Source organism: Etheostoma cragini, chromosome 23 (genome assembly GCF_013103735.1).
Source record: "Etheostoma cragini isolate CJK2018 chromosome 23, CSU_Ecrag_1.0, whole genome shotgun sequence".
Taxonomy (NCBI): domain Eukaryota; kingdom Metazoa; phylum Chordata; class Actinopteri; order Perciformes; family Percidae; genus Etheostoma; species Etheostoma cragini.
In genome coordinates, this window is record NC_048429.1 from 3575833 (window position 1) to 3599440 (window position 23608).

Genomic DNA, 23608 nt, shown 5'->3' on the forward strand with positions numbered 1-23608 from the left:
CTCCAAAGTTCTCAGCGTCACACCCAATTAAAAGCAGATCAGTGACAGTGTGGCTCGATGCCCATGCAAATCCCACGCTGGCTGAGTGTGGAGCTGCCATTCCACTCCGAGGGGATTTCACACAACACGCACTGCTGCAGGTACCCCGCCACACACACGTGCACACACACACACACACACACACACACACACACAGCCCTTTACATTACAAAAGCTTCCACAGACAATTTTTTTTTCTGTTTGTCTAAATAGTTTTGCTACATGTTCCCTCTCCCTCCCACACAGAAACTTCTGTAAAGTGTTTTCAGTTGGGAAGTCACACGTGTCTGTGGGTGTGCTGACGCTAGGTAACGTAACCCCTCAGGGGAGGAAAAAGGAACTGTTGCTGATAAATTAAGGAGTCGTTGAGAGGAAATCCCTGGGATAACTCTAGGTGTAGCATAATGTGGTGGGACACACTTTCAGTTAGGCCGGGTATTAGTCCAAAGTAGCTACAAGACTGAAAGACATTCAGCAAACACAGTGGCAGATAACAAATGATTAATCTTGTGATTAAGGTGTTGGACACACTAGTTACCACCCACTCAGAGTCAGAAGAACAGAACACACACTTCTAATTCAAATGCTTTATACTTTGGCAGGATGAAGTTTGACAGAAGGGCAACAATTTTAAAACTTATTTAAATTAAACAACTGAAATGGATTGCAGTGCAATTGTGTCAAACTGCCTCTCCTGTCCAACATTTTCCACAAAAGAGCAGTCTGAGCAGACTCACTTGTAGCTCTGAACACGCGGGTCATCCACTGAGATGTGCATGGTAGAATATAATCCAGTCCTGCTCGTCTCAGTCATAAAGGTAAAGCATGTTGCTGCCATTTTGGATAGGGGCCTGTATGACCTGGGGTCTCTTTCGGGTACTTAGATGTCTTTTTTTTAGACAATAAATGCATGTTTTGGATATATTTCCTCAGATCTGTTTGCTCAACTGAGAAATTAAACAAATCTTCCGTAGGTCAGTCATATGTCATCTAGTCAGGAAGATTATAGTTTATGGAGACAAATAAAAGCTTCTTGCATGGATAAACGTGTTGCCTATGTATCTGTATGTCTTGTTTAAGCCACTCTGTTGTTTATTATTGCTTTGTGTGTGCTTCAGCAGCTAACATTTTCACTTTTTGCAATTGAAAACAGGGCCTTGGTCCCCAACATACAATTGAAGATAAAATATTCTTCTTAATTGTGCCACTTTGTGAATGAGCCTGATAACATATCTGTTTCTTTCATTAAAACTCCTGCTCAGTGGAGCTTTAAATCAGTCACATTCAATACAAATTTAAATTGTGCTTCTTGACAGCCTCTGATAAAAACCAGTCTGGAGCATTAGCTCACATTTGGCAGAGCTTTCGGCTTGAGCCCCAAGTTGATTTTATCACGCTGTGGTTGCTATGGCAGCGGTCGCCCTGATCCTTCCACATCCTCGGGGCAAAGGTCTTCAGGGTCAGATGAAGGTTTGGGTCAAGCAAGCAAGTTAAACACCTTGTCGGGGATTAGTGGGCTATGAGGGAGGTGGAGGAAGTCTTCATTGGCTAATGTCTCTCTCAGCAGTACACTGAACCAGCTCCAAGAAACACACAAACACACACACACCGGGTATCTAGCACAGGCACGCACACACACACACACACACACACACACACACACACACACACACACACACACACACACAACATTTACTCTGCTTTTGTTGGCCAACATGGGCTGACACAAAGACCTGACACAGTGATCACTCAGATAAGCGCATCACCGTCTGTAACAAGGCCGAAGTCACAGAGGAAGGACAGCATGTCTAATTGAGACATTACATGGAGCCACAAAGAGATGGAAACAACATTAAAAAAAACATTACGTACTGTGCTCAAGCCAAACATGTAATATATATTCAAAAAAATGCAGAGCACATAATAATGTTAATCTAGTAATAAAAATAAGTCATATAAGTCATTGATCAGGCAAAACTTCCAAACATGCTGCTTTTCTATGGTTTACTCATTGTAATTGTGTCAAAACAAGTTATTTTAAGATGTTACCACTTCGACTCTTTGAAACTGATTTATTTTCAAACTTTTATAGACAAAACATGTATTAAAATGATGGAAAACAAGAGTCTACAGTCACGCTAGCAGCTCTGTGACATGCTTTGAGCTAAATGCTATAATATTTGGCAGTCTGCGGATTATTATTGATTGTATCTATGCTTGTCACTCGCCTTTTTACTAGGGCTGGGACAATGTGCTTAATATGCCGATTCGATTGTTACATGATACATGGGTACCGATTTGATTTGTATTGCGTTTTTCATTCATTGCAATTCTAGAAGATTTGACATTCAATTGTATTGGGTATTGGGATTTTATTTTCCTTCTTAAATAACAACAAAAGTTGAATCACACACTTCTAGAGACATGAGACATTTCTAAAAACGAATTATTTTCAGTCTGACATTTATTTAATTTGTACATAAATCAAGCTTAGCGTTCACTCAGAAACGGAAGTCATGCGCCCGCTGATTAAATTATCACTCCTATCACACACACACCAATCACAGCCATTTCCACATCAAGGCGGCCCTTTTAAAAGTGCCTCCCTCCTCACTGACTGTGCTCCACTCACTGCTGCTTCGCCTCCACCTCTCCAGCCTCTACCTTCCTAGCTCCGAGTCCTAATATGACTTAAAGTTCAACATGGTTTTCAATGTCTTTCTTTTGGCTCACTCTTTTATACCCAAGGGGATTTAAGATTTTTTATTCACCACCCCTAGTCTTTACTATGTGTTTTATTACCACTGTAGAGCACTTAGGTTGATTTCTGTTGTTTTTAAATGTGCTCTATGAATAAACTCAACTTGAAGCTTGATACTAAATCAGGACTCAACTGCACTAATAACAAAGCCCAGATGGGTCTGATGAGACTCTAAAGAGTGTTTTAGGTATTTGGTTGTAAACAAAAGTACTGGACAAATTGTGTGTGTTTGTGTGTCTACCTGTGTTGGGTGAAGGGCGACCGGATGAGTCCGATGGCTGGTCCAGAGACGTACAAGACATGGATCTTGGAGCAATGGCCTCCAGTTCATCAAACACATGAGAGCGACTGCAGCTGAGCTCTGAGTAGCGTGATGCTGCTGAGCCACAGCGTCCTGCAAACAGCACTGAGTGAGTGTTGTATTATGATGATAAACACAACGATAATGAGGATTAGGTAACTTTATTGACACATGTGGGCACAGTGTGTTGTTTCATTGGGAACTAATAGGATAAAGAAAAGAGGTGTGTGAATAAGAATAAAACCAATGGGAAAACTAAAGGAGCACACTGCAATAGGGGCAATATCATCTTCAATTAGAATGATACGATTTTTTGGTAAGATATTCAATCAAATTTTTTGTAATGCTGCTCTCAATGACAATGCCAACATGCTGATGTTTGGCAGGTGTAACGTTTACCATGAACAGCATCCTAGTGTGGAGTGTTAGAATTCGTGATAGACCGATTATCGGCCCGCTTTTTGGCCATCTGCTGATTTTCTGCATCAGCATTTATTTGCCTGATAACAGATGAAGTTAATCGATTGAAGAGGGCGCCACTTTGGCTCCACCATAGCTCTGTGTCTGTCCCTCTGCTTCGGTTTCACTCGCCACTGAGTCTGACTCAATATCCCGCCCACATCACATCTGTCATTATGTTGAAAGTTTATTAAAGAACTGCTTAAAGCATCTAAACATAGTTTTGTGTTGGCGTTTGTAACATCCCAAATTCTTAATTTTCACTGTAAATGCATGTCAGTTCCAAATAATGGTTATCAGTATCATTGAGTACTAATCTAATCTAAACCATCTCCCACTCTCTCTTAGATCAGCCCTTAAAACTCAACTCAAAACCTACCTCTACTTTTAAGCATTTGTTTCCACCTGAATTTTGCCCTCCTGTTTGTTAATTTAGGAAGATAAACAGACTTCCTTGTTTCAAGGTAAGTGATCTTTTTTTTATTTTTAGTTAGCAAGACATTCAATCTATTTTTCATCTAGATTTAGGTATATTTTAGTAATATTCCAAACGTGTTTTAAAAGATTAGTTTGGGGAAATGTCCTTGGCTTTCTTCCTAAAAGTTGAGAGAAGATCAGAAGATTATATCACTCTCAGATATCAATGGTATCAATCTTTCCCTCTTAGTAGTCGGAAAGTGAAAAGTGTTTTTCCAAAATGAAAGACTAAATAGAGAAAACTACATTTCTTTGTTTTAGAAAGACTAATTTGTACAGTAACATCATGCGATAATTGTTTTGTTTATCGCATTGGCAGATTTTTGTGTGTAATACTAGCAGATTCTATGGATTACATAAAATTCAACTTGTTGATCGAATAATTTATTTTGCTTATTATTTCATCACTATTTATTATTTTTGATACTGCATACAATTGCACTATATCAATGTATTATGAATTCAAAAAATGTTTTTGGGGACTGATAACTAATAGGGTGTAAATGAGTAAACAATACCAGCCGACAGCTGAAAGCAGCGACAGCGAAAGCTCCTGGAGGATATTTTCTCTGGCGCAACTATCAGACTATAAATCTCGGCTGGATGTTGTTGTGGGTTTAGTTAAAGGCTGTCCCTTCCAGGTTTTACACTCTCTCAAGTGGACAGCTCCCAACATAAGCCCAGGACCTCCATGAGGGAAGCCCCTCCGGCAGTATTAAGGTCTGAGTTACAGTCAGACCTCTGGGCAAAAGTAGTCTCATCTCTCCTTCAATAAACACAGGACAAAAAAAAAGTCCCTTAAGCTCTAATTACCAAATGAATGGTGAAAACTGTCAAGCTAATCACTAATTAGGTATCTCCTCTCAAACCATCAAAACAAAACAGTTTCAGTCTCTGCCACGGTTTAGAAATCAGAGGATTAGCGAGAGAAAGTGTTGTACCGGGTGGTGTTTTTTGTCGTCGTCGTTCTGAAAGAGGCTTGTCGAGGCTTTTCTCACATTAGAAATGCAGAACAGCTTGGCCTGGACAAAAGGATAATATATACAGAGGCTCTAAAAGGAAAAGGCAAACTCAGCTCCTTCGTGTCTGCACACATGGACAAGTTTAAATGTACACATGAAGCAACCCTCACACTGTCAAGAATGTGAACAACGACACGCACACACCACTGCACTATTGTGCACTTGAGCGGCTCGGCGCCCTACTCACGGAGACAATAGAGGGACTTGACTTGACACTTCAAAGCATATTGCTGCTGTCAACTCAGCTGTCATTCTCAGCAGACGAGGGGCTGTACTGATTCAGGGTGAGTTTTTCGGGGAGGTTAAAGGTGACTGTGGGGGGTCAGTGAGTTAGATATGAGAGGCAGACAAGGCCTTCTCTGTGTGCCTGTGGCCCTCTTTTTCTGGTCCCAGTGCCAGGCTAAAAGGCTCCGAGTGGAGAGGCCAGGCCAGGCCAGGACTTTGCCCCGTTTCATTGTCAAGGACAGTTACACTGTGGAGATGTTGCTCAAAACAGGTCAGCTCAGGGGTCACGCTATGGATCGTAGGGGATCTGAAAAAAACATGCTGGGGTGCAAAAAGGGCCGAGTGAGATGAGGAGACTCCAATCAGCCATATGCAGTATGTATAGCACACAGGGTTAAAATGTTACCTGGTTTGCTGCTCATTTTAGTCATACACAACAAGTACCTCTTTGAACACAAATAGTCCACTGCAAAACTTCCTGAAAGATTATTTTTCCCCCATTTATTTTAGTTTTGACATCATTGGGCAAATATTTCCATTATACCCTTTCATTATGTTGTAATTCAAGTGATCTGAGAGCCTGATTCAATGGTGGAAAATCTTTGAAAATGTTGCTGTTCTAACACCCGCAACTGTCTACACTGCAGAGCAACCCCAAAAAGAAGACATACTTCTCAAAAAGAAAGACTCTAAAAGAGTCTGACAATTAATGCAATGAAACAATATGGGCGAAGTGCTTCAGAGATGGAGAGAAAATGTTACTACTAGTTAAGCCTCTTAAGGTCAGAAAGTGGACAGCTACAAGAGGAGGATATCCTGGAAATCTAGAGTTATAACAAGGGCACAATTTGAATTTGCTTAGCAAGTTACTCTGGCATCAAGTAATGATGCTCATTAACTATACCCTTGTAGCTAAGCTGCACCAATCACATCGGTGTATCTGATATAGGCGGGCCAGAGGCGAGCTAAACAGATGGCCACATTTTAATCTACTAGTTAGCTCCGCTGGCAGCCAAGGGTATGGGGCTCTGGCTACGTCACCCCATGTGTTGTTGTGATTGGTTGTAGTGTTATCCAATGAGATTTTCAAATGCACGCTTGGTGTCGCCTCTCGAGGTGGGCAACTTTCATTACTCAATGTCAGACCCTTAACATTTCGGACATGGGTCTGTATTTTCAGGCTAAAAGGGGGTCTCTATTTTCAAAGATTCTGGCAATTGTTGCATTTTCTTTTGAAAAGTGGCAACAAAGAAATCTTTTCATTTTATGATTTTGATGTGTAAGTGATTGGGGCCAAAGTCTATAGTACTCATTCTGTGCAAATATGACCCCTGATTTAGTTTGCAATGATGTTGTGTGTCTGAACTTGGCCCTAAATGAACCTCTAAGTTCGCCAAACTCATTTGGAAAAGAACTGGAGGCAAGCTGAGCATCACAGTTGTTAGACCAACTGTCTGGTTCAATGTTGTCTTCCTGTTCTTGTTGTAGTGGTGACCATATTCAGGTGCCATTCAGGATTACCACCAACATTTCATGTGTTCTGACTTTTGCCAAACTGTTGCCTTCTTACAATCTGTAAAATGGTTGTTATGTTACTTTCCCAATCAGACTTCACTGAAGCGGGGTCTGTGTTCCCAAATTTCTTTGGTGGGGAAGATTTCACAATTAGGAACAATTAGAAATTATGCCCAAAACTACGAAAATAGAACTCATTTGTAATAAACCAGAATTATCCTTTAAGCTTTACATGCTGCCACAGTGAGCTTGAATTGTCTCCATCTGCAGTGAAATAAATGAACCAGTGAGACTCGCTCTGTGTCTGCCGTGAAGAGAACAGCGTGCTCCGATACAGCATGGGCCCCCCTGCAGTACAGCACCACACAGAGAACAGTAGCTGTCTCTGATAGAAAAGAGAAAATCCCTACACAATTTCCACATTGTTTGCTTTCTTTAATAAAGTTCCAGGAGGAGTCAGATGTCAGTGGCCCCGTCCTTTATTCCTACTGGGAACGGTAAATTAGCGTCTGTACTAAAGCTGCGGAGGTATTCTATTGTGGCGGCCTTACTCAGTGTTCTGCCGTCAGCTAGCGGTGGTCAGTGTGGATTTATGACCATCGGTTACACATCTCCCTCTCAGAGCCGAGAGAATAGCAAAGGCACGGGAGAGCTGAGGCTGAGAGGCACGGCACACGAGGTAGGCACCCCGACTTCTATTGTTGGGGCCTCATGCCTTTGAACAGAGAATCAAACGGTACCAGCTTTTCATCAAAAGCCCTCCTTTCTATTGCTGATTTAGAGTAGGGGGGGGGGGAGCTTTCTGTGTTATTTATTATGGGGTGGGAGGAGGTGGGAAAAACAGGCTGACAGCAAAGCTTTCACAATGTGTCGAGGGGGGTAGGAGCATCATAACGCCTCACTATGGAGGCAGGCTTTGAATTCTCTGTCTGGCCCAGTCTCTTTGTCTCTTTCTGGATGCCCAGCCATGTTCAGAACAATCAGGCCCTTAAAAAAACATGGGCAGGAGCATAACGCAGGGCAGAGAGGAGGCTGTGAACGAGCCATATGTGGCCGGCAGAGTTCATTTCTCACCTCTGACAGGTGAGATAGGAGGCAGGACCGACCAGCGTTGAGACTCAAGCCTAGTCACCGATGCAGAAGGGGTCAGCTTTGGTTCTGACCCTGAGCGGGGAGGGGTCATCTGTGGACTCGGGCAGGAAGACCAAGTAGCGGAGGGGAAAGCAAGGGTAATGAGGCCATGATCAGAGTCCATGGATGGGTGAAGATCAGGATCTATAGATGCATCTTGGTGGAGATTCTCAGGTGTTTTTGTGCTTTCACGCCTGCTCAAAGGTTCATCTGACTTAGGAAGGATAATTGACCTAGGACAAGGTGAGAGGGGCTTGGTTTGGCCAAATAGCGGTAGTGGAGGGGTGGCCGTAGCATTGATGGATAATTGGCGAGGGTTAGATCGAGCCGGAGGGTAAGAAGCAATAGCTGACTTCATCACTGGAGAAGGCTTGAGCGAGGTGAAACAATTGATGCCTTCTGGGTCAGAGTCCCTCATTTCTGCTGCAAAACCACAAAGAAAAATTAGATGCTAGCTTCAATAAACACAATAATTAGTTGTAAAAGTACACACAAAGGAGGCTACAGCTAATGCTAGTAGAAGTTTTACCACCAGACAGGAAGCTGCTCCTGCCGCTGGCGAGGTCAGTGCTGCGGCTGAACAGACTGGACGGTGGGCGACTTAAATCTGAGAGAGACCCGTGTGAGATCGTGTAGGCTGGTGGCGGCGAGCGTTCTGGTCCAGCAGGCCCAAGATGCATCTCCCAGTCCAACTCTGTGACGGACACCACAGCAGGTTGTTTCACTCTCTCCCTGTCCTGACCTTCATCTTTTTGCTCTGGAGCAGGATTAGGGTAGGAGAGAGGTGCTGGCACAGTGTTTGGCTTGCTTTGTCGTCTGTCACAGTCAGGCTGAGGGGTGTTTTGGTAGGCAGGCGTTGGATTAACGGTGGATGATGGTGGAGTGGCAGGGAAGGGAGGACAGGGAACAGCAGCAACAGAATGCCTTCCTGCAATCTGCACACTATTTCTTCTTCTGCCCGGATTGAGATAGAAGTAACCTTAAAGAAAGACAAAAACAAAACATTACCTTAAAGATATGTAGTTTTTCATTCATTGGGTGCTTCTCTGAAACTACCTTTAATATTGGTTTGAAGTTAGCAAATTTAGTTCTTGGCGTCAGACCCAGAGGCTTATAACAGCCACTTTTCACGGTTAAAAAAAACAGTTTTTAAACGGTCAAACATTCTGTAGGTCTTTTTTTTTTTTTTTTTAACTGCCAACGTGTGCTGGTGACATTCTCGTTCCCACTTTCCTCAGAAACGTTTGACTCCCTGCAGGGTGGGTCGGCCTGCTGACAAAGGCAGCGAGAAATCGCCTGGCTGGAGCAGCTGCCTGTTTCCAAACTCAATTTTCACAACAGTAATCTGACCTAAGGGCAGGGGAGCTTGTACGCAGAATATCATGTCAGTTACAGGGGTCCTAAAACATATTTTTTGCCAAGAAGTGCTTTAGAAATATCAGTGAGTTATTTTTTTATTCGCATGAGAGGGTAAAACACTTTTGGGGAAGGATCATTTGGACTACTTTTTGCGCCAGTCGGGTGGTAAAAGTGACATATGCTAATGAAACAGCCCCATCACACCTCCAATCAATATCACTGAGATTAACAGAGCTGGAAAACCTCGCCATCAGTGGGTTCCTAATATTTACTCAGAGTTGCAGCAAATGATTAGTTCATTATTGATGAAACCCAGAGATATTTAGTTTACAAAGATACAAAACTGAAAGGATTTTTGCGTATTTGAGATGCTGGAATGAGCGGTTTTGTTTAATAAATTAAACTATTACTTGATTGTTTGGGCACTAGAGATGCACAGCCCAGCCCATTTCTAAAGCACTTGTTGCACTGTTTTATACTTCACTTTTTCTACAACACTCATTATCTCCCTTTCTCTAACTCTTCTTCTTCTGGACATTTCCTTTCATCCCTAAGATTCTCTTCTACGAACATCAACTCCATCCAGCGCCGCCCATTTCCCTTTTGCCTCCCCCATTCTTCCCCCTTTGCCTTTTCACACCCCTTCCTTTCTCTCTCCTCCAATTTTTTTGTTGAACACTGAAAGGGTGTGTGTGTGTGTGTGTGTGTGTGTGTGTGTGTGAGTGTGTGAGAGAGAGATGGGGAGGTGGAGGGTGTCAGGCAATCTGGTCTTGTTTCCTGGGGGGGTCTGCCTCCGAGAGGAGTCAGCACGGTGGATAAAGAGAGCGCATTGGAGAGCACATTTCTGCACTACCTCCTCTTACAATGCCCTGCCATTCCCATCTGTTACACACACACACGTGTGTGTGTGTGTGTGTGTGCTGATGTGCATATGAATGACGTGTCAGAGTGCAAAGCCACGGCGTAGGGCGCAGCACGTTTCTTCAGGCAGCAGGGTTAAGGACGATTGTGAGGGAGCCGACCACCATATGGTAGAATAATTAGTATAAGACCCCGATGCTGAGAAATGCCCCCTTCCTCTGCTATACACACACACCCCAGCATGGTGAAAGCAGTGCCCTGCTGTGGAGCTGAGGTGTGTGCTGGGAAAAATGCCTTCACATCAGAGGCCGGGCTCTGAAAGGAGCGGCAGGTCTGCAGGCCCCGGGCCTTTCACTCCCACCAGAAGACCACCAGGAGGGCGGCGCTGTGGGCACTTCCTTGCCAGAGAGGAGATTTGCACTTAACCAAACACAACCACAGAGAGATTAAGAGCTAACGACAAGCTTGGTGGCCTCTACCTCCACGGCTCCAGGACAGGAAGAAAAGGCAAGAAAAATTGTTAATGAGCAGAGCTGTGGAGTCAAAGGAACCAGAGCCCTCCTCCTGTGGTAGCTGTGATGGTCTTAAAGCTCCAGGTGATTTGTTGATAAGCCTCACCCTCTGACGTCTGAGTCTTTGGGGCAGTGAGAGTGTGCGTTTTCAGTGTCTTCCCCTGAGATGGAGGCTGTGGCCTGGACTTGGAGCTCAGGAAACAAGGAGGTCTGAGGTCCTCAGGACGAGCTTTCATGTGAGACAAGAACCGTGGACACATTAAGGGACGATGATTTGGATGATCATGGGCCTGGGAGAGTAGATAAAGAGAGAAACTGTTGGAGAAGGTCGACAGATACACTTTTTCCAAATAGTTTTCATATCAAATTACCTTCATCTTTTTAAATTAAATTTAATGTATGGAATAAAATAAAATAAATAAGTGAAAATAAAATACATTAAAATATAATTATACATTTTTAATCCATATTTGATTCATTTGCCTCTAATTTTACCTGGCAGATAAAAAAAAACACCTAATATTTTTCCCCAGCAAATGCTCTTCAATAAACAATTTGATCGCATTTTTGTATGATTAATATAAGAAGCAATTAAAAAAGATTTGAGTGACACTGTGTTGTTTTTACAATGCACACTCTTGCTGTCAAACACTCAGTGGCGATTGGTTTGTTCTAATCAGGTTCTTTGATCTATGAAAACATCTATATGTCACTCAATATGGCAAATAAAAGTCACTCTGAAAAACACTGGTGTCCCATGCTACTTCAAAATAAAAACCTGAATGAGAAAGCCTAGTCTGTGGTTTGCAAAGAATTCAAATGACAATGGTACCACCACTGCCCCCTTGTGTTGTTAAAACAGATCACACCTCTCTTCCTCAGCACACAAAGTAACTCCAGTTTCTGTTCTTACACCCACAACCTCCTTTCTCCTTAAAAGAAAGTAAGCAGAAAATGATCGATTGTCAAGGGTGATAAAACTCTTTAGAGTACATGGTCGGGACACAAGAGATAAAAGCAGACAGGATGGTCAATATTGGAACTGTAGAGGGACGGATGGCTGCCGGCAGCATTCCAAACAGGGAAGGCCTTCCCAGCGTACAGCCTCGGCCCCTCTCTGGCCTTTAGAGTGCAAACAGTTGTAATAAATAGACCCCCAGACGCAGGGCTTTATTTGAATTGGATTAAGGCTTCTTCTAAAACAAAGTTCAGCTCCTCACCCTTTTATCACACAATAAAAACAAATATAAAATGCAAAGATACATCTGTCCTGAATACAGCGATGAACCAGAAGACCTTCAGGCAAGAGAAAAGGGGGGCGGGAGGTGGGGTCCCTGTCTGTGACTCACACAGGGAGGATCAGCTTATAAATCCCTGTACCATAGCCGCTGATTCCCTTTTCTCAGATCTGGAGACTTTAAAGATTTGCATTCTTGTGGTGTAAAGAGTGAGTGAAAGTAAGTAAGGTAAAATGGGGGCCCTTCGTCCTCCTGGCTCCTCTTCCTCCCCTACGGCCTCTTCATTACCTGTCACTCAGGCTAGTCAAAAGGCTGAGGAGGGCTTTGTGAGGCTAAACTCAGCGAGTGTTATCAAACCCATGCCCTTCTGCAGAACAGGTCCGGGCACGAATGTTAAACATCAGTGACATTACAAGCCACGTAAAAAGCTCTTTTGATTCATCCATGCGCAAACACAATCATACATACAGTACAGGACAAAGCTGTGTGTCCCGTCTCTTATTACACACTGATGAGTTTTCTGTGAGACTCGACCCCTTAAGACCAGTTTACACTTGACGTTTTTACAAATATCTCAAAATGATTGATTGCATTTCAGTGTTAGTGCACTCTAACCAAAAGACCTGGTCCATTATTGTTTGTGTCTTTTTGTATTCTATTTTGTTTTATTCTTTAAATCTAATCTTATTGTATTTTAATTTATCTTATTCATGCTTTGTGTTTTTAACTGTGATTTTAATTCCTTTCTTGCTTTTCGTCAAGCATTTTGAATTGCCTCTATGTTTAAAAATTGCTTATCTACACACATCTGGATCAATAAGTAGCACTGCATGGTCTATAATTCAATAGAATTCATTATTTTGCAAGCAATGTAGCACGTCCTTACTTATATTGTATATAAAGGATATTCTTCTTTTAAAAGGTAAATCACGATTATTACAACTTGGATATTTGAGATTTATAGTTCAACTGTCAAACTGTCAAATGACATGGCAAACTCCTTCTGCTGATGACGGTTGTGTGATTGGATTGGACTGTTTGGGGCTGTTGTTTTGTCAAACCTGAGTCCTATTTTCTCAGGTTAACTACAAAGATCTGGGAACAAAGCAACATTGTGACAAAGAAGTCTGGTAGAGCCAGAAACACAGGAGGAAAAAGAAACCCCTAGGTTGGCCAAACGTAGTCAGAAGACAAAAACAGAGAGTAACTGTAAAAATCCATTCAAGTTAAAAGACAAACTTCCAGGTTAAACACAGTTTTTCTGTGCAATCAGGGATAAATTCTGTTGATAATCTTGATAAACTGTTGTTGGACTTCTCGTATATCTTCCTCTGATAAGTCCCCAGTTGTTATAAACCAGAATTATCATAACACATAGTGCTATAACAGCCAAATATTATATCTGTTAAGCAACTGAGTACCTAAATGTGAAACTGAATTGCAACTTAAACATTTAAGTTAAAATTCAAGTACCACTGAATTTATTGCATTGGAATATTTTAATTTGGAAAGCATCTACGTTTATATAGCCTGAATTACGGCCTTTCCTCTATTATTAGTCAATTTAAAGTTGTGCAATTTCAAACCTTTTATTTCCACCTCTCTCAAGACAATAAATACTGGATATCAAAGATAAATTAAATATCGAAAAATACAACTGTTTGTCGAAACTTCAGCTTCATTCTAATACTAAAAGAAAATCACGTACAAATAGTTCATTACCATTCAAATGAAAATATACAGTAATTTTGCAGCACCACTCAGTCAGTATTGGAAAAAGGGACAACCGTTACTGTAACAGAGAGCATATCAGACCGTAGGAAATAGTGTAGTTTATGTACACACCCATAACACTTGTGTGGGCTCCTTAGGGGCCCATGCAGGCCCCCAGGAAACAGGCTGACCTCCTGGCGTCAGTCAACCCACACGCTGTCCTCACACAGCCAGAACTGGCTAATGTCATTACGGGCCTGTTTGTGGTCAACAGCTCCCTGATTGAGATGTACAAGTAGCGCTGCTCGATGAATGTAGGAAGTCTATTAGTTAGTCAGAGTCCCAGATGGCCTACAGAGGACAGAGTTGCCTGTGCTCCTTTACCCCCTCCCACCTCTAAACACACACACATACACACTCAAGCATACATGACACACATGACACACATGCACACACACACACACACACACACACACACACACACACACGCTTAATTACACTGCCTCCGAGTGAACCCTCTGACAGGCGGACGACTACGAGCAAAGACAGAAGTGTGTCTATGTCCCAGTGTCTGCAGGAACAGAGAATTCTTCACAGAGCTGATGCACAAGAAAGCCAGGCTTTGGCCCTAACAAGGTTAAACCCCTGAAAAAGAGTGACTTTTTAAATCATGGAGATTTGTGTTTCAGTGGGGTGTAATTAGCTTTGCTGCGGGGGAGGAGGGAGGGTGGATGAAGGGTCGGGATGCTGGCGTTGGGGCCGGCAAAGCGGGGGACGACGACAGTGGGGATCATTGTGAAGTCCGGCGGATTCAGGGGAGTAAATCTGATTATCAGCTCGTGTCAGAAGCCAGGCTCAGATACAGCTTAGCATTCAGAGCAACTTTCTACTTTCGATGGTTAAACAATGACCCCCCTTTTTTGCAGGCCCACGCAGCCCCAGAGGGCCTGGCAACTCTTTCCCTGAAACCTTCACATCCTGAAACAACACAGCACAGGATGACAGGAGTCCAATGCAACATGACATACAGTGGTGCGAGAAGTATTTTGACATTTTACTTTAAGGGGAACTGCACAGATTTTACACATCACAGTCTGTTTACAGGTGTTGGGGAATACTACTGCATATGTTATATTGCAATAGTGTATTGTGGCTCCAGAGGTAGCTTTGCGAGGTATGTCAGCGTCGGGCTGGTCTGAAGGTTTTTTACTTTTAAACTTGTGGGTGTGGAGTTAGAAAGAAGTGAGCGTACCTGACCTCTGCTTGAGATTAGCAGTTCAAGTTATCAAGCTTATTCTAGATCTAGAATAACACACCTGAATCGCAGATTGAATTGTTGAGCATTATGATTGCCTTGTGTGTAATGTAGGCACTAGGTTTTGAGAAGAAATCCATCAAAAAAAATTCTGGTATCTCTGGTTCTGTCTCATGGATTATGTTTTTTTTTTTTTAACTGTCCGTCATGAGTCAATCACTGACACAGATGTGGTGCAATAACACCACATCTCTTTTTAAAAAGGACCAGTGCGGTGGTGTTGCATTATCAACCTGTGTTAGGAAGATGGTTAACGCCGTGTCTGCTGTAATTCATCAAGGGCTTTCACGACAGGAGTGAAGCCGTAAAACCCTGGCTGGACTCCTTGTGCAAAAAATATATATGTTACGTTTTAAATTGGAGCTCTGACGCACTGTTGCCTTGTTGGTGTGGGCACCTGTGCATTCTGTCCTGGACTGTCCCATTGCAGCTCGTGTCCCGGGTGACAGCACAGGAGCTTTGACGCCTCTATAAAGCAGGCTGCTGGGTCAACAGCCTCTTGTCGACCGTGCCTCTGTTTAGACAGAGCTGTCAACGCTGTGTCGCTGTATGACGGGAGCGATTTTACCATCACAATGCCCCCGTAATTTATTAGATGAAGCAGGAGGAGAGGTGGAGGATGGCAGAGGGTGATGCCAGTCCTGATGAACTTGCTGAATGCAGAAGTGCTGATGGCAGTTGAGGATGTAAATGAGGCTGTAAGGACCAGCAAGCGTCTTTGTCTGCCAACTTTACTTGTTTGTTTAACCAGAGGCCAAGACAGGAAGCCAGCCCACACAACTACAGTGTTGTCATGGCAACCCCACTGTTAATTGTGGCACATCCACTCCCAGACTCTTTTCAGCTAAGGGAAGAGGTGGGGACTTTTGAGTGTTGAGGAGAGAAAGAAGAAAAGGGGTGTGTGTGTGTGTGTGTGTGTGTATGTGTGTGTGTGTTTTTCTTTTTACATGTTTGAAGAAAGGCAAGAATATTGGGATTTGGTTTCATTTTTGAAAAGCTTTACATAATTTGAACTTTAAAAGTTTCAGCATCCCATCAGTGAAAATAAATTGAAATACCAGATTAATTGTTTATGTCATTTGTCAAGAGGAAAAAAAGCCAAACGTTTGCTGGTTTCTTTTCTGTTTTACTGACTTTTGGAATGTGGGTCGGACAAAACGAGCACTTTCAACACGTCACATTGGGCTCCTGGAGCCATTTTTAACTATTTCTAATCATGCATTGCAACAAACAAAATCATAAGCAAAAGCTCTCAAACATTGCACATAACAAAAGAGGTCCAGACCTGTAGCACAACGCATGTAATTAAAACACTTGTCTTATGAATTGTGCTTTAAAACTAAACTTAAAACTTACTGACATTAACTAAATAAAAAGAATCATACCATATGAAACCTAATGTAATAAAGCAATGTTCACCATATCAGCATGATGTACACAATGGCATGCCAGTACAATGAGGGGTTCTTTTTAACTTTTTAACTTGCACGAGTATTCTGGCTTAAGCACTTTTACAGTTCAGCTGTAAAATCGTCCTTGTGTCTTTATGCAGGTTGCTGTCCAGGAAAACATCCACTCATTCATTTCTCCCATTAAGTTGTGCAAAACTACTTGATTTCTAATGTCATGTCAAACCATCCCTTGTTAATTTCTGTCACAGTACAGCTCTGAGATTATTGACAACAGTAGTGACATACAGTACACTCATTTTTTGCTGATTTTTGCTGATTTTCAGCAGCATGACATCAAGCTCTGCATTTTGAAGAGTTTCCTTTAAACTTCTTTTAACATCTTTGACGATCAAACTTGCTCACAAACAGAGCAGAACAGGTAGGCTTACATAGCAATTTCAATGAGTCATATATGCAAATGATGAAGTGTCACGAACGCACATCTACACATGAAAAGGTGACATTCATCAGGATAAATGAACAGTTTGGTGCACTTGGTGCAGAATATAAAAAGGCCTACTTGCTAATAAGTTCTAATAGTATTTGGGCACTCACAGTGTAGTGGCAGAGTCCTCTATCCCACAAGATGGCTTTGCTGACAAAAGACACATAGATGGGACTCTGCAAGGAAAGAAGAGAGAAATAAGAAGTAATAAAAGTACAAATAACAAATAAATATAATACGTGTTGATAACAGAAAGATGGCACACAGGTACATGTTCACACTAAAAAAATGTAACCGGTTAAGATTGAGATTGATTAACCAAGGGTTCAGAAATGAACTGCTTTCAGTATAATCTCCTGCTCTTTGGGCCCCTGGAGTGAGAACAATGACTGAAGCCTGGCAAAACAAATATAAAGCCGTACATTGAGAGGGCTCTCTGGAGACATTTAAACCCCCTACCCCCCCACCCCCAGTGCATTAATAACCCCTCTGTCTTGCTTGTTGAGCTGCTTTGAACCTTTCCAGTGGTTTGAAGACTCAATGATAGAGTCTGCTCTCCCACGCAACCACTCTCCAACATCTGCTCAGTTTACAAAATGTGTGTTCCCCATCTCTTTCGTCTCTCTTCTTTTCTTTAACATGTAGCTGCCTCATGCCAGTATGGTGGTTTTATGTGAAGGGTGTATGATTTTGACCAGTGGATCAGGGGGCACTGTGTTAACTCATCAATCACTGGCGACACATGACGCAGCAGTGTGGCTCATCCATCTCTCTTTGCAACTCCTGGCAGCTCGCAGAAGCACCGAGTCAGCTCGAGAGTAGGTCCACTCCAGGGAGCTAGAGAGCAGATCCTCCTAGAACTCACCCTTCATTCATGGGCCGTAACCCCAGACCAGGGTGGGTGACAGGGGGCAGGAGGGGCTTGCAGGGAAGGAGGACAATGGACCTTGATGTGTGTATACATGTGTGTGTTTCCCTTTCCTTTGGAGTGCACTGGTGTGGAGCTCTCTGCCAGCTTGTGCCAGACTCTCAAACCCATTCAGTGGCACCCTGAGAGGCTAGAGGGCAGCGTCATGTCTGTCTTTAGACCGTACCTGTTGTATTTAACAAAGCACATCACATGTGATTATTTACAATATACCAGAAATACCTCGCGAGCTCTCCATCCTTAATAGAAGCCTTAATTGCAGCCGAATAATGAACAACAACCAATTTCCCAGTGAATCATGGGTGCTTGCTGCCCAATGACCTTGTTGTTACTAATTATATGCTGAATGTGAAATCAAGTACATTTTGAGACGGTGAAAGATGAAGTGGCTGGGGGTTGGGTTGGCCTGTGACAATAATGTGGAGAAATGATGTGAAGTGAACCAGAAAATAAGCAAAGGAAAGAGGCAAAAATTCTAATGAATGAGAAAATGAATGACTCCTTATTTATTATTTATTTTATGTCTAGTTAAAGTTTTATGTTTTCAATATAAAGACAGTTCACTAAACCACTTTGGACTTATCCATAAATAAAGCTGTGTTGACGTAAGCTGCATTGTAAGGCTGCAGCAAATTTTTTTCATTACTGATTAATCTGCCGATCATTTCCTAGTTTAATCAATTAATAGTTTGATCTATTAAAATGTTAGAAAATAGTAAAAACAAATTATTAAAATAAGACAGCATTTTCTGCCATTTTTGCATGAACTATGTTAAAAATTAATTAGTAGCCCATCAAAATAGTTTGTGATTACTTCTCTGTTGATCAACTAATCAGTTAGTAGATGAGTCAATAAGTGGCTGATATTCCATGACAACTGGGAAAACATTATCCGCTGATGACAATCATGTCATACAGTCAAAAGTTCCAGCATAGCTACTAAATGGATCTTAATTTCAACAACAACTATGGCATATCCAAATGTAATGACATTAAAGAATAAAATTCTACACATTCAAGATAGCATGCATTTGCCAAACCATGCCACAACCAAGGCTAGTGTTTTATAAGGTCAAACTGACATGCATTACTCAATGGCCTTTTTCTGTCTTTGATGTCATCGTTTGACCAATCATCACAAATACAACACTATAATAATAATCCCATATAGGGGTTGTCTAAAGTGATTGCTGCTCCTCTTTTCCTTGTTTAATTTAGATAATGAGATTAAGGAAATTCCTAGCAAATGGGATATCCACTGTGCATGTGTGGACTGCGTGTATCTCCCCCTTTTCCACTGGAACTCCACCTCAAGGTACTTCCTGTCAGATCCATTGAGTGCTAGAGCGGCGTGGGCTGGCAGGACTCAAGAAGACAGGAAGTGTTTCTGGTGCGGGTCTGAGCCAGCAGGGAGGAATACGATCAAACATCGTCGGTCTTATCAATAATTAGTAGGTGGAACGGGCTAGATCAAATTACCAATTTAGAGCTAATCACCAAAGTGGTGGCTGGTCTTTGCTTTATCCCCTCTCCCACTCTGCTTTCTCCTCTCTCTGGTGATTCCTGTCGCCATCTGTCTGTCTTTCTCAGGGGAGTCCTTCCTTCTCTCCTGAGCACTACACTAGATGTTTATTAATTCTGTTTCACCTGATTACACCGTGTCTGTGAGTCAGGGCTCATTAATAGGCATGTAATCAACCTTTAATTAAGGGAGCAGGCACTGAACACAGTGCCACAAATCAGAGATGCATCCTGGTGAGGTCAGCACCAAGGACACACTAACACACATGTATGCGGAAATAAACACGCTGCCATTACTCACATGTAAACTTGCGTGTAACACTGTAATTTATGTAAAGGATTTCACTTTAGAGCACTTGAATGTTGACATATAGTCACCAAATTCCATTAAAATAGGTTATGATCTTTACTTTTCAAAGTAACGTCCAGTCCTAGTTACTTTGACCTTTGGAAAAAAATGGAAACCAAAATCCCCAAGCCTCCACCCAATGGCCATGACATCAAAATTCTTAAACCTGCAATAGCCAATGTTGATTAGCAGAAACAGACCACAAAATCATCCCCTTTTAGGTTGATATGATAAACTTGTTTACAAACAGCTGCTTATTTACACATCCAGCAGTTGCAGATCAACATCATCATGAATCTTTTTCCTATCCACCTGGGGAATGTGAGTCTTTATTCCATTTCTTTAAGCTCTATTTTTGGTCTCTACCAACTCCAGGGGGACTGATCACTGTGTCTTTGCTGGTGAATTAATTTAATTATTTGTAATTTATACTTTTGTGTTGATCCCCAGTGGGGAAATTACAATTTAGTAATCACTACACACAGGCCTGAAATACACACAAATGCTCAAGACCTATTCATGCACAAATAAATGCCCTACTATGTTCATCAGCTAGTGGCTAACTAGTGGCTAATGTTCACAGAGTGTAAATTAACAATATGATACCGATGAGAATGAACCAAGACTTTAACAGTTGTAGGCTGTTAAGTTTCCACTTACAACATGTGTCTTTATTTTCTCACATTTTATGATAGAAATCATAAGCTAACAAGTAATACCTGCTGGGTTTAATTAGTTACTCCACACAGCTCTTTCACATCCAGACTGTGGAGTTAAGACAGAAGCACTATGTTAATGTTTTTCCCACAAATACTGTCAGAACCAATTTCATACTATACTTAGAGACTCTTAATTTGCACATTTAAACAAAATGCCAACTGTGATAACCCAAACATCTCTGCTTTCACTCTCAGTGTAAATGTGTTCAACTCTGCCACTGTAGCAATGGCAGCGGCGCTTGAGATCACAACACATAAATCAGCTGCCGGATATGTTGATAAACCAACTTACTTTGAGACAAAAGATCTACACACACTTTCTAAATCTGAGATAAAAAACTTTAAAAAGCACACCACAGGAACTCGACAATGCAGCGCAACAGAGCTGACAAGGAGCTCCAGTTCAGAAAACAATCAAGCAAATGGCCAAGCTATCAATGGCAAACAAAAGACGAGTGTGACCACCTCAGCATGGCGTTGGCCAGGTTTGCAGCAGAGGCAGAAGAGGAGAGCACCCAGATTGAGAGAGAGAATGCCCGGGGTCAGTTATAATGAGCCGTGAATGTGAGCATCCGACCAATCCTGTTTAATGGGGTTCATCCCTGGAAAGGTTTCTATCCTGCCTCACACCGGTGTGTGTGTCTGTTCACGTTGGGGTTCGGGTCAGGGGGCTGCAAGGACTCTGTGACCCTGAAATGAGCTCTGGGAGTCAGTGGGGACCCCCACTGGCAGGACAGAGCTCCTTTTATGCTTTAATCTGCAAGCAAGGGGGATCAATATGGCAACTATTGGTGCTGGGATTGTGTGCAGGAGTAAGCGGTCCAGCCATTTTATATGTCTCACAGGGGGTTGGCGCACCCTGACAAAAGCACAGCCACGCTGCCACTACCGGTCACAATGACCTGTTGGACAGTGGCACACCAGCAGCCAACCTACTTAACATTCATTAGTGTCAGAGAGGTGGACAGATGCTCTGGGTCTTATGGATCTTCTCTCTCATGTTCTCAACATGGGGCTCATTCAGCAGCGTTTGACATGTCTTTCTTTTGGGGTATTGGAGTTACGGGCAGTGGCGGCAGCAGGTCCCTCAGCTGTGAATTTAGCTGGGTGGGCATGGAAGGACTCACCCTGTCAGCGTGGTGTGCAGAGCAGGAGCCACAAGGCAGCCAGGTGCTCATGCTGGCGTGAGGCCTGGGCCGAGTCAGAAGCCTCCAGGGAAGCTTGAAATCCTTATTTCTGGAAGGGCTGTTTTTCCAGTGTGGCTCTTGAGCTCCTCTTCTCTCGACAGCAGACATGTCCAATGAGCTCTAGTCTTTCTGTTTACTCGTTGTCTTAGTAAAATATTTAACATTTCATCACTAAAGTCATGAAGTTACAAGAAAACACTGGTATTTCGGCAGGATAAAAGTCCAATAATATTCCTTCAAGCTTTGTAGTGGCCTGACTTAAGAGTAGAGGAACCGAGCAATTCCTCTCTGTGGGAGGCTAAAAAGTGCTCTCTATTTGAAAAGCTTATGGCTGTTAATAATTACCATCCTGATAAACTGGTGCAACTCTCTCATGCATATCGTTACTTCGTAAGCAAAAAAGCACACACAAGTCAATATTCCCTTCTGAGTTTGATACAAGTGTGTGTTTCCTCTACATGCAACACACAAACAAGGCACACAATAAACCAAAGCTTTCAATTAAGAAGTGAACAGCACTGGAGCCTCACACAGTGACAGAGGCCAGAACAGAAATGAGGAGCAGCTGGACAGAGAGAGGGCTTTTCAACCCGACTCCAGACACAACATGGATCAGGTTCTGGGTTGCTATACAGCAGCATAAATCTCCTGGCCTTAATTACATTACAGGGCATAGAGTGGCAAGCTCAGTGGAAACAATGGACCCTATCAATTCCACAAATCGGAGCTCAGTGGAGTGTGTATGTGCTTCTGTGGGTGTGCATGTTCTGAAAAAGCGCTCTATCTGTATCTCCGATCAAAGCTTATTATCCAGAGTGTGACTTAAGTTTGAGGCTCTTCATCTCAAGATTTTTAGTGCAGGAAAAAACGAGAAAATGTGCTCTTGGTGTAATATTAACAAAGGTTGTGGACAAGCTGGGCGTAGTCAATGTTTTCCATGGTGACCAAAACAAAAACTTACAGTGGAGACACTAGCAGCCACCCCTCACAACCCATGTCCCACTTCAGCTATAAAATAAGTCTTTCTAGTTTTGAAAGGCATTTTTTCTTTGCAGGAGCTGAAAAAAGACAAATCTGCTTTGTTTCTTTTTTCTAAAACTATAAATAAATAAATCCTATAATAATAAATAAAAAAAGAAACAAAAAAAAGAAAAATACTCAGACCATAATAATACAACTTGTGACTTGTACCTAAGCTTCTTGGGACCATTTGAGATCAACCTCTCCTTGACATCTCCCTTCCTAAAGCACGCTCTCTCTCTCTCTCTCTCTCTGAGGTCTCCCTCTGTTCGGCCCTACGGGGGCTCTGCAGTGCTTTTTGGGTAATCCAGATGTCACAATGCCAGTTGCTAAGACACTGCCAGAAAATGCATTGTGTGAGGGAAAGTAAGGTTGGTCATCGAAGTAGTTTTTTTCTATGAGACCGCTAAGTTAGTCAGTACATCCCTGTTTAATGAAACCTTGTGTATATTTTCAACATATTTTGGTAGTTTTAATTGCATTTAATAATCAGTACAATGCAAACTGGTAGTTATATATAGATATAGTTTCTATTATACGGGCTGTTTGCCTTGCTCTATTCTTTGTCTTGTAATCCTTATACCTGTTTTCTCTTAAATTCAGTTATTTTGTTAATTGAAATTGCTAATTTAATATATTACTGAAAGACAAATAGCCACTTGGCTAACTCTGCAAATTGATCATCACTGTAAATGTTTTATTCTGTAGAAATAAAAATGTAATAAATAAAAGCTCATAACATGGAAATTTAAATGTGGGATGTCTAACTTCCCGGTCACTAGGTGGGCAGCAGAAACAAGCTGTAAATACAAAACTTGTTGGCACACAGCAGATACAGAACAACATTAGCGTGTGTGTGTGTGTGTGTGTGTGTCAGTGTGTGTGTGTGTGTGTCAGTGTGTTTGTGTCCACTTGATGAATGCAAATTCAATATTCTCTATCGTTTAACTCCGTTTTTGTCTCAGCTCCTGAGGGAAATACCTCTCTTTGGCTGCTAAACTCTCCACTGTTTTTACCAGTTAGTCTCTAACTGTCTGTCTGTTGTTCGTGCTGATCAGGT

General features: G+C 42.2%; 1 protein-coding gene across 1 annotated transcript in view; it reads right to left on the reverse strand.

The window, feature by feature from the left end:
- The window catches only part of LOC117938729, a 50879-nt gene extending 28953 nt beyond the window's left edge, over nt 1-21926 (reverse strand). Inside the window, exons 1-6 of the mRNA XM_034863572.1 lie at nt 21469-21926; nt 16935-17000; nt 10769-10952; nt 8460-8909; nt 7874-8353; nt 3042-3194 (exon numbers count right to left, since the gene is read on the reverse strand). Coding sequence (XP_034719463.1) covers nt 3042-3194; nt 7874-8353; nt 8460-8909; nt 10769-10952; nt 16935-17000; nt 21469-21636 — 1501 coding nt within the window. The 5' untranslated portion in view covers nt 21637-21926. The remainder of the gene's footprint in view (nt 1-3041; nt 3195-7873; nt 8354-8459; nt 8910-10768; nt 10953-16934; nt 17001-21468) is intronic.
- Between the last annotated feature and the right edge of the window lie 1682 nt (nt 21927-23608).